General features: G+C 38.8%; 1 protein-coding gene and 1 pseudogene across 2 annotated transcripts; both read right to left on the bottom strand.

Annotated features, from left to right (window-relative positions):
* Positions 1-2,059: 2,059 nt before the first annotated feature.
* LOC147488744 (putative ADP-ribosylation factor GTPase-activating protein AGD6) lies at positions 2,060-11,414 on the bottom strand. The gene is made up of 3 exons (XM_086570137.1): positions 10,428-11,414; positions 7,293-7,370; positions 2,060-2,810 (listed from the first exon to the last, which is right to left on the bottom strand). Exons 1-3 carry the CDS (start codon positions 11,205-11,207, stop codon positions 2,325-2,327), a joined length of 1,344 nt encoding a protein of 447 aa, XP_086426263.1. The 5' UTR covers positions 11,208-11,414; the 3' UTR covers positions 2,060-2,324.
* A 398-nt stretch (positions 11,415-11,812) lies between these two features.
* Positions 11,813-14,760, bottom strand: LOC147488743 (heat shock cognate 70 kDa protein 2-like; annotated as a pseudogene). The gene is made up of 2 exons (XR_015200830.1): positions 14,450-14,760; positions 11,813-13,768 (listed from the first exon to the last, which is right to left on the bottom strand). The product of XR_015200830.1 is annotated as a heat shock cognate 70 kDa protein 2-like (transcript).
* Between the last annotated feature and the right edge of the window lie 1,680 nt (positions 14,761-16,440).

Here is a 16,440-nt window from a genome sequence, read left to right as displayed (position 1 = left end):
TACAGTATCTTCACACAATCACGCCTAGAGGATCAACACGTACAAAATAACTTCTGCGCCTGGATAATAAGCATATAACTTCGGTAGTTTGTATGCTGAACTCTTGGTGCATGTCAGTGCCCATTTCAAGCCAAATTACCTAATGCTGAAACCTGCAACAATTCGAGGTATAAACTCAAATTAAATAAATGATACCTTCGAAAACACAAAAGACACTGAACTAGATAAAATCAGACGGAAAATAAAAACAATCAGCCTCTGTCGCTCACACAATCAAAGATTAAGGTGAAACCATCAAGCAAACACCAACCAATAAAACTTCAACTCTGGCAGATTCTCTAGAATTATAACTGAGATTCCAAATTAGGAATCCAAGAACAAGTTGTCAAGTACTCTTCACGGCAAAACTTGTATAGTGGACGACAAAAGAACTACCAAATCACGAAAAACATACAAGTTTTCAACATCAATATGCCACAAACTTCATTTTAAAAGTTGTTGATTTTCTCAAGATATATATAACATGACCTGTCCCTATGAATACCATTAGACCATTCCTATTTCCTACCACCCCCACGATCACCACTACCACCTTTCACCTCCGCGAGTAATGACACCACCTCTATAGACCATTCCTACCAACACCACGATCAACCACTACCACCAACGCACCTCCGCTTACATCCTCATTATAAACACCACCAGAGAACGCTATCACTTGACGTCTCATTCGCGATAGCACCTTAGGGGGTTGGAAGAGAATAAAAACTGTACTTTAGGTTTTTCGAAGAAAGACAACAACACTTATTTATATACCCAGATTCCTGGATAATAAAAATTCAATACTTTTATAATAGAGTAAGATATACTCACAGTGCAAGGTCAGAGAACCTGAAAGCGCACTTGACATGGTAAGATCGAGAAGAGATGACTTCAGCGACTACAGTAAATGGTTTGGAAGATAGGAGACGATCTTGAAATTGATACACGTGAGTTCACTGTTATGACCACCATTAATATGCGAGACAATACAAGCTACTAAGCTAGGCAAAGTGTCCCATTAGGCCAGCGAAAGACAACCAAAAGTTGTCATTTTAGGCACAACACAGTCTAAACCCCGAACAGTGAAGTGTCTTCGAGTAGATATGCTAAATGCAACTACGGGGAACTGGGAGTACGTGCGGTTGCAGTTAAAGGTATAGAGAACATTGTCAACAGCCGAAGCCGCAGAATCAATTAGCAACCTAGGTATATAATGGCCATAAACATCAGAGACATCCTCTCATAGGTCCTTGTCCACATAATAAAACACAATTGTGTTGGTGCCTTCGAGAATAATCACGCCCTTGTCCTCATGAACTGCAAAACCCTCTGGGACTCCATCGGGTATCCCGTAAACTTCACATCCAGAGAACAACTTCTCCACACAGAGCTGAGAGTTCAAGGTTTGGCACTTACCAGTCCGAGTATGAAAGACCTCAGCCCAGGGATTTGGAGTTGGGAAAAACTTGGTGGTGGATCCGAAAAGGAAAATTTTGTCGCCGCCGCCGCCGTAGGAAACTGCTAAGGGTGAAAACCTTGGTTGGGGCATGGTGGAGTGTCGCTTTGTCTACTCAGGGTTAGGGCTTGCAGTGTCATAGAACGAGATATCAGAACCAGGGCTAAGCGTTACTCACAGTACAATGTCAGAGTAGTGACCATAACCAAACCTTGGTTGGGGCATGGTGGAGTGGTGCTTTGTCTACTCAGGGTTAGGGCTTGCAGTGTCATAGAACCAGATTCAGAACCAGGGCTAAGCGACTCACAGTACAATGTCAGAGTAGTGACCATAACCCTCCCTGGATGGCTGGACAGAGTACGATGGGGAAGAGATGACTTGGAGGATATGGAGACAGCAAAATTCACTCACACGAGTTTACTGTTTCCAGGTTCCTCAGGATCAGTGGCGGAGCCACATGTAAACTATTGGATTGCTAATGACAGTTCACACTTCAGGTTTTACTTCTTTCCTTTACTAGAATCTGTGCAGTACCATGGCTACAAAAAGAAACCATTGTCATTGAACTGTAAGATTCTTATGGATTATTGAACAGGACAAATTATAATTAATGATTACAGTTGATTACATATACCAATAAAAACTCAATCTACAAAAACAGTGCATTCCACAATAATCTAAAAACACAAAACAGAAAGAAACAAAATAAAAGGGAGATAGGACTTATAGTCTCAATTGGGTCTTAGACCTCTGCAAGTCCGACCTTCCAACAGACAAACATACTTCCCCCATGAATCAAGGGAAGTATATGCAAAATAATATAACATCACTGGAAACCGCCGTCTGTCCATCGCGAATCTTTCCCATTCGGACCAGCAGCAATGTTATTGGAACTGCTGTGGTAGAAATTGTCATACCCATCATCTTTGGCATCGTCCCACCCTGCCCAGCTATCACCCTTCGGAGCTGCTGAACTTTTAACAGATTGCTCCTTCTGGTTGTCTTGACTGTCCCAATCTTCCCATGAACTGGTATTATTATGTCTGCCGGATGACGATTGCCCTCCAAAAGAGTTCCACCCTTTGTTCTCCTGCCCAAAATCCTGATAATAACCATTTTTCTCGCTGTCATCCCTCTGCCAATTGTCACCATTCCAGTTGATCCCTTCTTTTGTATATTCCTCAACTTTTTGAGAAGCCATTGCCATAACTCCCTTCATTATTCCCCATGTCTTGTGGCCAATCTCGGTAGTTTTTGTGGTGACAACACCGACTGTCTCATTCACCTTGTAATCATAGCCACCCTCTTTGACCTGGTGAATGGATTTTACAATAAAATGTTTAGAATGGATAACAATCAAAGTTAAAGCCATCACCATGACAATATTAAACAGTCTGATCACATTATAGACCTTCAATGAGGCATGTTATTTGCAAAAACAACTCTTAAAACCTTTCTCAAGGTTGTTAATGTTATGTGGTGTCCACTCAACAATGTAAGAGTGCTTCATCAAATTGAAACCTTTTAACAACAGTAAAGATTATTGATCAAAAGGACTCGAAGGTAGCAACTCCAATGATAACTAAAAATACTTTCTTTTCTCACTGTCCAACTAACTTATGTACAATTTATCATAACTAATCCTTTCTAAGAAACCATACAAAATTGTGTAAAGTGATTATGTAACAACTTTTTCCATTACCGTCAAAGAAATGCATCGAGGCTTGAGGCCAATAGCTAACACAAAATTAGGGGTGTCAATGGCTTTGGATAACCCGATAACCAACCCGAACCAAACCGATAAAAAGCGGTTTCGGTTTTGGTAATTTGGTTTCGGATCGGTAATGGTTTCAATTTTGAGTTCCGATAAGATATTGGTTTGGTTACGGGTTTGCCTTCCCCCGAACCGATATGAACCCAAACCGACATTTTAGTAATATTTATGATTAATTTTGTATATGTTTTATCAATTGTGTGGCTGAAATTAATCGATTTAATTTAGGATTTGATTGATTTTATAGTTTGGGTCAATTCAGTTTCGGTTTACAATATATATCTTATCGATTTGGTTCGGGTACACCCAATTATCTTATCGGTTCGGTTTCGGATTTTCTAGAACCCGACCCAAACCGATCCATTGGCAGCCCTACACAAAATGCTCAAAAGCCTCAAAGGATATGTTAATAAAACTTAACAGTATGTTACAAGAAATTCCCTACTTGTTCGGTGCATGAACATTCGTCTGATCATTTGGAGATGACCAATAAAACCAACAGACTCGTTGGCCAATGCAAGAACTTTGACATAACATTAATGACCAAAATAAACAATTGGGGTCAATTGGTATCTAGACTGATCAAGTGATCATCATGAATTTTCGTTCCAAGTTTTTCACAAGCCATATATTTTGCTTCCATGTTTTTCACTAGCCATATATGCCCATATATTTGACAATGACTTAAAAAGGTAGTTTCTTTTGTAAGGATGACCTCCTCAATAGAGTAGAGACGTTTTCCACAAAAAATTAGCCCATTTAAATAGGTTGTGCAAAAAGTTGTCTTCGAGTTTTGAAATTTTTTTCACCTTTGCAACACTCATTTGCATTTTGACAAGGTTAGAAATTATGATGCACGGATACTCCTAAAATGCCATTGCACCCGTATATGCGTTTTGACAAGGTTAGAAATTATGATGCACGGATACTCCTAAAATGCCATTACACCCGTATCTGCGTTTTGACAAGGTTAGAAATTATGATGCATGGATACTCCTAAAATGCCATTGCACCCGTATCGGTCGGGTACGATACCGATATGGGTACTGGATACTTCACGGGTACTGGAATCCCTGAAATAGGCCTGATCCGATAGTTCTACTCTATTGAAATATAAATTGTTCTTGAGGCTTCAAGCTGTATTGACTTTGACATGTGTTATAATAGTTTTTCAAATGTTCCTGACTAACTTTACTCAAAGAACTACTAACATCATTTTCAGAATACACATATTTTAAAATATTCATATTAATTAGCCGTACCCATAGGCCTTACCTGTATCCTAATATTTAAAAGGGTTAACTAGTATTACCCCCCTACTAGATGGGAAAATTAGGGTCTCTCCCCTGAGTAAACACAAAAAAAGAGTCAACTTGGGTTGACCGTGTTTTTTTTTTGTGTACTCAGGGGGGAGACCCTAATTTCCCCATCTAGTTGAGGGAAATCCTAATTGGCTCATCTAGTAGGGGGGTAATACTAAAAAAAGCCGTATTGTACCCTGTACCGATGTCACCGTATCGATACTTGTACCCGTATCTGTGCATCATTGGTTAGAAACATTCAAATGGGATGATTTTTCACGAGGATTCTCTTCATAATGAAAAAATCACCCAAACAAAAAATCAGCCTCATACTCCATACCGTTTAGGTTTTATTAAGCATGTACAAGAGTCGTGTAGAGTGACCGTGTCATAAGAGAAAACCTTGGAAATTATCGTATGGACAATACCCAAAAGACTATTTGATGTAGAACATGAGTTCGTTTCTTTCAAGGTTCGGTGGTCAAGCCCATGGGCCGTGAGCCCACTAGTTTAGTTGCTGCTTTATTGTTATTAGTATAAATAAGGGCTTATGGTTAGGGTTTCATGGAGTTGACGTTTAATAGTGATTTTCTTTCTCAGGGTCAATAAAAGAGACTTCTTTATTTTAGGGTTTTTAGTTGTTTTTCATATAAGTTGTAGATTTATTCTTCTTAATCGCTTCCGCTCATAAATCTACATCACTATTCGACCGCAAATCACTATATCTCCCGCTGCCCTCTTCTTAAGGATAAATTTGCGGAACTATTATTCAAATCGGTAGCCACAACAGATGTCTACCCAAAATATCATGATTTATAGCATGAAACACTCACAATGTCCCAATTTTTTTTAAGAAACTCTGGAACAGAGCCAACGGTCAGAGAACCAATGGCCCTCCAAAACTCATCTTCGTGAATAACTCTCTGGGCCAGTACAATACTACAATCCTCAATGGAGGTACTACAGAGAGGTAATACATCAAATGATGAACAATAAGCTAACTACAATCTGGCATTAATGACTCAATCTACTTCCAACAGTCCGGTGTAGACCACCTCACCATCTATTTTACGACTTTCTTTCCCGATTGACGAGGTAATTTGTCAATACAACTGGGATTACATCAACACCAAAAGTGCTAACCAAAGGCTAAGCATCAATGACCAATATCCAGCACCCATGGACACCCAAGCAGGAAAGCACAGCCACAAAACCACCAAAGTGACAAACAAAAGAATTAACTCATCAAAAAACAAAAGGAGAAGCAACGAGTCAAAAGGAAAGAAGAAAAGCAGAAGCAAAAAAACAAACAAAAACCCAAACCACTACCATTAAGGTATCACCACACCAGCGAGGCAACTCACCAAAATGATGCAGCACCCACCACCCTCACTCTCTAAATGGCTATCCCTATCAAACTCTTTTGATGAGCTAAGATGCTCTTCTATCATATTTTCTTATTTAATAGAGATTAGTTACTTGGACAAGAATGAGAACTGAGAAATATCTCTTTCCCTAGCCCTTCCCTATTGTTAATTTCCTTACTGAGGTCTCCTTACAACTTCTCTCTCTATTATTTTATTTTTTTTGCCTTCGTGAACAGTAAAGCAGAAACAGGATAACGCAGAGAGGCTGAGGCAAGCCACAGACAGGAAAGGGAAAGAACCAATGAGGAGAGCAACACACACACCGATCAAAAGAAAGAGAGTAACACACTCCCGGTCTACCTTGATGTTCTCCCATATGAAAAGTTGAAAACAGCTAAAAGCAAAAGATTCAACTCTGACCACTGGTACATTCTCACAAGTCACAACTCCTTTGACCCGTTAAACCAGGGGTGGACCCAGTATTTCAGTTAGCGGGTCAACTTGGCCAAGGCTCAATAAGTCGATATCTTTCGAAAAATCAATTTCTTGAACTTATGATATGAAGGCATGATTGGAATATATCAAACCGATAATTTGGGAAAAAAGTGTAAGACCCCACAGATATATATTGCCATATCGGGGAAAAAAAAGTCAAACATGATATTCATATACATATCAACAATATGTCACATCGATGACAATCTCCTAGCTTCTTTTTCCAGGATACTTGAAAATTTAACTTCTTTTTCTTTTCTTTTTTTATCGGAAAAGATTAAACTTCTTTATTTGCTACTTCAAAAACCATTTAATATGTCCAACAAATGGGGTGTACCTAATAAGTAATGTTATGAAAGATTTTCAGGGTGGTCAAACATTTGCCTTGGTTGCCTTTTACAAAGTGATCAGCATACATATGCATAAGAATTTCAAAAGTTAAAAGTAGCTAGGCAGGTGTTCACCTGGTGCCTATGTAGGGCCGCCCCTGAGTCGAACACTTTATGATATATCTTTTTATCTAATTAAGTCCTTCCCTTATTTTTTTCATTATTTAATCTTATATTTTTAGTCTTGTGATGAAAAGCACATCTTGAGGAAAGAAGTACAAAGCTCTTTGCTGAGCTGCGATTTTAAATAATATTCCCATTGTAAGATAAATGATATAGTATGAAAAAACTACATTATTTCGCAGTAAAAGACTTAAAAAGCATAAAGATGACTCTGTATAAAGTATTAAAAAAAAAAGACAGTGAAGTCTTTAAGGTCTGGTACTAGAAGACTAGTGAAACATCACATCATTAATCAAAACTCACATTACTATGAAAAAAAAATATAAGATTCCATCATTCCAATACCTTGGCAGTAAGGTCTTTGGTCCCAGCTTGGACTGCATTTGCAGCAGAGGCAGCAACCAAAGAGAGCCTACCAAATCCCTGAAAAAGGAATTGAGGAGATTATTACTTTACAAATAAATATTATAGCACAAAATATGTCCTGCTAGCACATCAGTGAAAAAGAAATGAACCCTATCACCCTATGCTATGCAACATCGACACTCCATATTCTGAAAAACAAATTCCGTGTCATATATATATATATATATACAGCCCGGCTCCTAAAAGGACCTTAAATAAGGACCAAATCTAAACCAACCCACAACTTCACCTACAAAATTATTTAAAACCTAATCTTTTATGCATATGATCTACTAATCATAAAGAACATCTCTACAAAAATTCAACTCGTTTGACAATTTTTAATATTGGCAAAAGATGATTGCAAAAACTAGACATTTCTAGACCGTTATATATTTTTTCAAAAGTGGACAACAATTTTTATCTAAGTTAGAGAATATCAAACGAGTTGAATTTTTGTAAAGATGTTCTTTATGGTTAGTAGATCATATGCACAAAAGATTAGGTTTTAAATCATTTTGTAGGTGAAGTTATGGGTTGTTTTAGATTTGGTCCTTATTTAAGGTCCTTTTAGGAGTCGGGCTGATAATATATATATATATACCTTTTAAAATAGAAAAGGTAATTCAAGGAATAGTCTTCCTTATCGATTCTATCAAGTTTATTAGTTATTTCGAATTCATGGTTCAGTTTGATTGCTGTCTTTCTTACTGGATAGGAATGTTGACTTGTTAGAAATGATTCATTGATCCTCTATTTGGATATATAGTTCAATTGCAAATGGGTTTAGTGACATGGTTACGCCTATTGGTATCAGACACTGCAAGATACCAAATATTGAGGTGTATAACCTTCAATAGGTTGTCATATATAAACTTGACAACCTATTGAAGGTTATACACCTATTGAAGGTATATATATATATTGAGGTATATATATATGACAACCTATTGAAGGTTATACACCTCAATATTTGGTATCTCGCAGTGTCTGATACCAATAGGCGTAACCATGTCACTAAACCCATTTGCAATTGAACTATATATCCAAATAGAGGATCAATGAATCATTTCTAACAAGTCAACATTCCTATCCAGTAAGAAAGACAGCAATCAAACTGAACCATGAATTCGAAATAACTAATAAACTTGATAGAATCGATAAGGAAGACTATTCCTTGAATTACCTTTTCTATTTTAAAAGGCTCAGTGGCTCATCAATTACGTGAGATATCGATCCCGCCACAACCTAATTCTCAGTTACAGTGGTATAAATTGGATTTGACCTATGGCTTTGACCTATGATGATATAAATTGGGTTTGACCTTATGGTGGTATAAATTGGATGTTCAAGGATGAAAGGGACAGAAAACCAAGTGGCGCTTAAATTTAATATATTGCTATAATTAAGATATTACATCAGCACCAAGAGTTAGCCAGCAGCTAATAGTACGACTTATGCTGTCCTAGGCGCTGCTTGGGCGGTTTTTCACACCAACACCTCGCCTGCTTCAAAGTCCACCCTTGACCTGCCCAGCAGCAGTGGCAAGACGGGACACCTTGTAAGGCGGGAAAGGCGATTCAAACTACAAGCCCAAAATAAAAGCCCAAAACTGGTAAGCCAAAAAAGAAACCCACAGTTTAATAAAAACTAACGACCTTGTACTCTATTGTAAATATATGATTTGTCACTGTAATTCGTATGACACTCCTACACATTTAGTGTTTAAATGTTTGTAGACCAACAATAAGTCAATAACAACAATAATGAGGATCTTGACATGGATGAGCACTGTGAGAGTGCATTGTTCAAAAGGAAGCAGCTCCAACAAGTGATAAATCAAACTGTTGGTTCAATAAAGAAGTAGCAAGAAAAAAAAAATCAGCTAATATAATGAGAACAGTTTGAAATTAAAACTCCTTATGCATGCCCCCCAACCACATCATCCATACAACTCCGAAACTTCTCATGTAACACTAGAATGTGAGCACCATAAATGCAAGGAGAAACCACAACTAATACAACATCAACACGTGGGGTAATGGGGTATCATGCACCTAGTAAACTAATTCATGAATCCAGAAAATAAAAATAAAAAAATATGTAAATTGATGTTCTAATCAAAGATAGGTCAAAGACAAGTCTCTTACATCAACCCAAATATAAAGCAAAACTCCTGAAACTGGGGCTCTAGGGCCTCAAAAAGACAGCAAGCGCTACTCTACAATCTTGCTCAAAATATTTTTTTAACCAGTTGCTACGATAATCTGGGCATGCTTTAAGTGACTATATATAACTCTGAGTCTCTGATGATCTATTATATTGCATTTTTCTATTGGTACCAATGAGTCAATGACTACCCTTTTCCAATAGATAGATATGTTAAGCATTTCAGATCAAACAAATCAAAATAAACTACAGAAGAAAGCGAAGCATACACAGACTGATACAGACATCTTGTAATAGTTTGCCCATACTCCCAAGGTTATATGCAATAATATTCACATCTCAAGGAAGTGCATCAGAGCGAATAACCACTGTGTCATGCAAATTTGGCATTTAAACATTGAGATTTGAAATTCAACGTGTTGAACGGCTAATATCCACGGTAGAATACTGTCTCATTAAAAAACAAAATAATAATCATAGTAATAATCAGCAGAAAATTGATCTGTCACACTAAACCTCCTTAAAAAGTATGTCCCCACCACATCAATCAGCGAAACCCAAATTAGTTTCCTTCAAGGCTACATCATGAGCACCATAAAACCAAGGAGATACCATGAAGTACTCCAATATCATATAATATAAACACATGGGGTGACATTTTCTATCGAAAACTCGTTCATATAACAAAGCATTCATACTTTTTACTGATTTAATGTTGTAAACATAGAAAGATCAAAATGAAATAAAATCTAGAATCTAGTAGCTCAACAAGACAACAATTGCTAATCTACAATCTAGCTCAAAATAAAATCTAAACTATCATTCACAACCTCCAACTCTCTACTTAAATACATTAATCTATCACATTCTATTCTTCAATAAACAGATAACAATAAAACAACTAACCTGAGAAAACACCGAAACCGTATCCTTAAGCACATCACCACCACTCTGGGAACCACCAACCTGCTGACTCGTAACCGTAGGTGTAGATCCAAAACCTACATACTTCCCACCTTGAGAAGGCGGTATCCCAACGGGCTTACTCTCATTCTCCACCATCTTCCTAGCAAAATAACTCTCCTTATTGGCCGCGGACTCCTCCATCTTGGATCTAGTATACATATCCTCTGTCGACCTAGACCTCACAGGCCCACCCCCTCCACTGACACTTCTAAAATCCCCCGTGGATTGATTCCTCCTCACATTGTCCCCAGATCTATTCCCATCATCATCCCAATTATCCCAATTACTAGTATTTCTACTCCCCCCACTTGACAAAGGTGGTTTCTTGATCCCAATTTCTTTAACAACAACCGGATCACGCCAAGATTTCCCTTCAGCTAAAGATTGAATACGATCTTTATAAATACTAGCGGCATTTGAATTATATTTGGAGATTATATCAGTTTCTTTTGAAATACCGTAACTCGATAGAAATGAATTCAATTTCTCATTCCCACCTGCTTCCATTTTCTTTAATTGGATTTCAGACCATGAATCCATTGTTACTGAACGTACAAAACTTATGTGCACACCTAATCCACGGTGTTTTCCTGAACATTCTAAACACATGAATATTCCGTATGTTACTGATGCCCATTGTGGGTTCTTCTGTGAACAATCTACACACGTTTTGTTACCTGCTTGTGATTGCAGATCGCGCAATCGTCTCGATGCTGCCATTTTTTTTTATTGACCTAGATTTCGATTTGTGGAGTTTTTTTTTTTTTGGTTGGTGTTTTTAAGGTTCGCGCATTATTTGGTAAGAGCGATTTTGGATTACGGAAATCACCTTGGACAAGTTATTTATGACGTAGTAGGAGTGTGTTGGAATTTGACAAGTGAGGGTAGTTTTGGAATGGGGGCATTTTGGGGTAAGTCAACTCTTTTCGTATAGGAAAAGTAGGATGTGCCTGGTTTTAGTCGGTGAGAGGGAATTTGCTATATTGTGTGAGTCAGCTACAGACAAACTAATCTCTGATTGTCTGAACATCAAACTAGCGTTGCACAAGTACACAACAGTCACTGACATTCTAATTCAATGAGAATAAGGTACATCATTATAATCATTTTAAACATGACTCTATCCCATTCCAAATTATTTCTACCCTATCTACCTCCATCAAGAATTCACTTTTAACAGCTACGACAAAAACATTAATAATTGTCACAAGTTCGTGTGATCTCATATGGAGAAGGGCCCTCTGTCATGGAGTTGAGCAAAGAACATAGCAGAAAGATATCAAAGAAGGTGAGTAGGCAAGGTTATTAAGGCCAGTATGAGAGCAAAGACTGAACGCAAACTTTTCAATACTGTTTACCTAAAACAGCACACAGATAAAATATTAAGTGTTCCATATGAAAAACAAATCAATCTTTAAACCGCTTCAGTCTGCTATATGAGAAAAACCAAAACAACAACAGAATCGTAAACTAAACATTTCAAAACAGGACCTAAACAAAAAACTAATATTGCTAACAAACTACAGCTATCTTCGCAATACTACCCGGCGTCTTAGTCAACCTCCTCAATCTTGGGACCAGCCCCACTGCCTCCAGCTGAAGGACCATCTTCATCCATACCGTCCATACCATCAGGCATGTTACCACCAGCACCCTGGTACATTTTTGCTATAATAGGGTTGCATATGCCCTCCAGTTCCTTCTTCTTGTGCTCAAACTCGTCTGCTTCAGCGAGCTGGTTGTTGTCCAACCACTGGATTGTTTGGTCGATGGAATCTTCTATTTTCTTCTTGTCATCAGCAGAAAGCTTTGCCTTCTTCATAGTGTTCTTCATGCTGTAAGCATAGTTCTCCAATGCATTCTTTGCCTCCACCTTTTTCTTGTGTTCCTCATCCTCTGCCTTGTACTTTTCTGCCTCTTGTACCAACTTATCAATTTCCTCCTTAGACAACCGGCCCTTGTCATTTGTAATGGTGATCTTGTTCTTCTTTCCTGTAGTCTTATCCTCAGCAGAAACATTCAATATACCATTAGCATCAATGTCAAAGCAGACACTAATTTGAGGAACACCACGAGGAGCAGGAGGGATGCCAGAGAGCTCAAATTTACCCAACAAGTTGTTATCCCTTGTCCGCTTCTCTCACCCTCAAAGACCTGAATCAAGACTCCAGGTTGGTTGTCGGAGTAAGTAGAGAATACCTGCTCCTTCTTGGCAGGAACGGTGGTGCCCCTGGGCATCAACACTGTCATGACACCTCCCGCAGTCTCCAAACCGAGGGAAAGAGGAGTCAGATCCAAGAGTAACAGATCCTGCACTTTCTCATCGCCCACACCAGTCAAGATAGCTGCTTGGACTGCAGCACCATAAGCAACAGCTTCGTCGGGGTTAATACTCTTGCAAAGCTCCTTGCCATTGAAGAAATCCTGCAATAACTGCTGAACCTTTGGAATCCTAGTTGATCCTCCAACAAGGACAACATCATGAATACTACTTTTGTCCATCTTTGCATCTCTTAAGCACTTCTCAACTGGCTCCATACACTTCCTGAAGTGGTCCATGCAGAGTTCCTCAAATCTTGCACGGGTAATGCTAGAGTAGAAATCAACCCCCTCGTACAAAGAATCAATTTCGATAGTAGTCTGCGCAGTAGATGAAAGGGTCCTCTTGGCTCTCTCACAAGCTGTCCTCAACCTCCTCAAAGCCCTTGGATTTCCAGTGATATCCTTCTTGCTCTTCCTCTTAAACTCCTGAACAAAGTGGTTTACCATCCTATTATCGAAATCCTCACCACCAAGATGAGTATCTCCAGCAGTAGCTTTCACTTCAAAGATGCCATCTTCAATACTGAGGAGGGAAACATCAAAGGTACCACCACCAAGATCGAAGATAAGAACATTCTTCTCACCAACACTCGTTGCCTTTTTGTCAAGTCCATAAGCTATTGCTGCTGCGGTGGGTTCATTGATAATTCTCAAGACATTGAGGCCTGCTATAACACCAGCGTCCTTAGTCGCCTGACGCTGAGAATCATTGAAGTAAGCAGGGACAGTAACCACAGCATTCTTCACGGTTGAACCAAGGTATGTTTCAGCAATCTCCCGCATCTTTGTGAGTACCATGGATGATATTTCCTCTGCAGCCATCTGCTTCTCTTCCCCCTTGTGATTGACTACAATCATTGGCTTCTCACCGGGACCAGAGATCACTTTGAAAGGCCATAATTTTTTATCAGCCTGAACAGTAGCATCACTAAATCTCCTTCCAATTAAACGCTTGGCATCTGTGGGAAATGATATAACAAAACAATTAAAATACATTCTTAAATAACACGGATCAATTAAGCACATAAAAAATTAAGAGAAACTCAGCACATTAGTAAACAAGTAAAGCAATTTTTGTTAACAACAGAAAGGTAAACAACTGATAAGCTGTCACTGCATTTTTATATATCTTCAACAGGGACTGGAATAACTTACTTTTAGTAAATCAGTAGATGCATGAATGCATAAGCATTAACACAGACACCATATCAGATCTTGGAAAAACTGCTATAAACATCAAGCTATGTGTGGTAAATTCTAATAGCCGAGATTGAAATATAAACGAACTAATGGGACTATACATCAGATGAATAGCCAAAGAAGCATAAGAGGATTACATAGGGAACAATGTTGATTGTGTTACAGTTACAGATAGGTTGTTAGGTAGCTAGCAATATCCAAGAAGAACAATAAGCTACTAAGAACGTAAAGATTATGAGATATAAAGTAAGACAGGAAAACAAGAACCCAGCACAAGTCAATATTTTATGTTCACATGCATTGTATCAAAGAGCACCTATACTGCTATACATGAATAAACATGCACTACTGTTGTACTAAATCATATCCCATAAAGCATAGTGATCGATCTTGATATAATTATTATCAAATAAGAAGAGATATCGGATCTAAAGACTTACCGAAAACAGTGTTGATGGGGTTCATGGCAACTTGATTCTTAGCAGCATCACCAATCAAACGTTCGGTATCAGTAAAAGCAACATAAGATGGAGTTGTCCTGTTTCCTTGATCGTTAGCTATGATCTCAACTCTATCATGCTGCCACACTCCCACGCACGAGTATGTTGTTCCCAAGTCAATCCCGATCGCTGGTCCTTCACCTTCACTTTTGCTCGCCATTGTTATTACGTGAAACGATTAATGGAATAGCAGAAAAATATATATATATATATATATCAAACAGTGAAGAATTTGAGAAAAGAGTTCTAGAGATAGTTGAATGAATGAGAGAGTTTGGAGAAACAAGGGGAACTATTTATAGAGTTTCAGAAGTAGAAGTAGGATTCTAGAAAGTTCTAGGGAAAACTAGAAACTTCTGGTAATAGTAACTACCTATATGGGATTCCGATCCGCTTTCTATTTCTGGCGCGGTTTGCAGCTTGCTTTGTTTTAAACTTGTATTCTTTTAGAAGGTTCTTTTCTCGGCTCTTACAATCTTTTACGGATTTGAGGGTGCAACTAGGGATGTCACGGTAAGTATAACTGCCGGTTCGATAACGGCCGGCCCCCAGAAACTAAGGTATAGAAAATTTTAAAAAATGAGCCGAGAAACCAAATAGACCCATATTTCTCTACTTCTCTTTGTGATTCACAACTTCTTCTCCAGGCTACTCTCCTTCAACCACTTCTTCACACATTGCATGAAATTGCTACTTCCTTATCACCAAGACTACTATAAGGGCATCAAAGTTTGTTGAAAGTTCTCATTGAAAGGGGAAGCCTCAATTTTTCGAATCTCTTTCCTCACGGGCAAATTGATTAGACCAGGTTAGTTAAGCTTTGTTGCACTTTTTTCTAGCACATGCAAAGAAAATATAACAGTCTCGTAAGTGAATACACATGTTACTACAAACAATCAAGAAACCGCAAGTTTGAACAAGAAACCAGTACCACCACCTTTGAAGAAGACACCTTCAGCAACTGTGAAGAACAATAGAAACCCTCCAAAAAATAAGGCTACAACCCAAAACACAGTCCTAAATAGGGTGTCTGGTATTGCTTCCCCTCGGAAGTCACCACGGATGCAAAAACTTCTTCAACCAACAGCTTGCCCGACACGATGCCTGTTGCAAAATATGTCCAAAGCAAACGTAAACCATTGTCCAAGGTAGACAGAACTCCATTTGTTCCCCAGTGTGTTGGGGGGATTGAACCGGAGCCTCTATCGTCTCTTGGGGAAGTTGAAGACAGGCGTCTTGAACTCAAAATAAGCCAGACTAGCCTACCAAAATTTGTCAACAATCCACTACCAGAGGAGGAGCCTGCTCTAAATCAGAGACTGTGCAAGCCAAGTGAGCGTTTGGTGAGTGAAATGGTCGTTTTCACGACAAAAGTGGGACATAGTTTGTTGGGTGTTTTTGCAACCACCTTAGACCCCACCTCTGTGGCTAAGTATGTCAAAATAACTTATGTTTCTATGTTTTATCTCTAACAGGATTTCAATCACATGCCCAACACATCTGAACTGGGTCACAGCACCAACCACCAAGTGTCAACTCAACTTCAACTGGGTCAGATTGATAACCCTAGTGAAGATACTGAGGCGCAACAAATAGTTATGTGCACTGCTCATGCCATTAACTCCTCTGTCCCTCCCGATGAATTGGAAGGGATGTTCAAAACCCATCGAAGCGCGGCGGTGTCGGGAGTCGGCGATGTTATTGATAGGGAGGAGAAGACTTCTTTGCGAAAGATATTTCGGTGAAGAATTTAACAAGTGTTATACTGAGCAGAGTCAACCTGAGCGAGTTGTTAGGACAGTGAACATTTGAGGGGGTGCATGAGTGACATGGAAGTCTACAAATCGTATATGTCAAGGAATCAGCAATTGTAACTAGAGGTAGTAGGTAATGAGAAGGTGCTTCCTGAGATTGAGACGGCAGGTATCGAT

Source organism: Coptis chinensis, chromosome 7 (genome assembly GCF_015680905.1).
Source record: "Coptis chinensis isolate HL-2020 chromosome 7, ASM1568090v1, whole genome shotgun sequence".
NCBI classification, from domain to species: domain Eukaryota; kingdom Viridiplantae; phylum Streptophyta; class Magnoliopsida; order Ranunculales; family Ranunculaceae; genus Coptis; species Coptis chinensis.
The sequence above is the reverse complement of the archived record's forward strand: the minus strand, read 5'-3'. Positions and strand labels throughout refer to the sequence as shown.

What these genes read in the sequence shown, in the direction of transcription:
- LOC147488744 (XM_086570137.1), bottom strand. Translation starts at nt 11,207, where the DNA reads ATGGCAGCATCGAGACGATTGCGCGATCTGCAATCACAAGCAGGTAAC. An exon ending in CGGTTTCGGTGTTTTCTCAG is followed by an intron (nt 7,371 to 10,427) that starts GTTAGTTGTTTT and finishes TTCCTTTTTCAG; the next exon opens with GGATTTGGTAGGCTCTCTTT. An exon ending in CCAAAGACCTTACTGCCAAG is followed by an intron (nt 2,811 to 7,292) that starts GTATTGGAATGA and finishes TCCATTCACCAG; the next exon opens with GTCAAAGAGGGTGGCTATGA.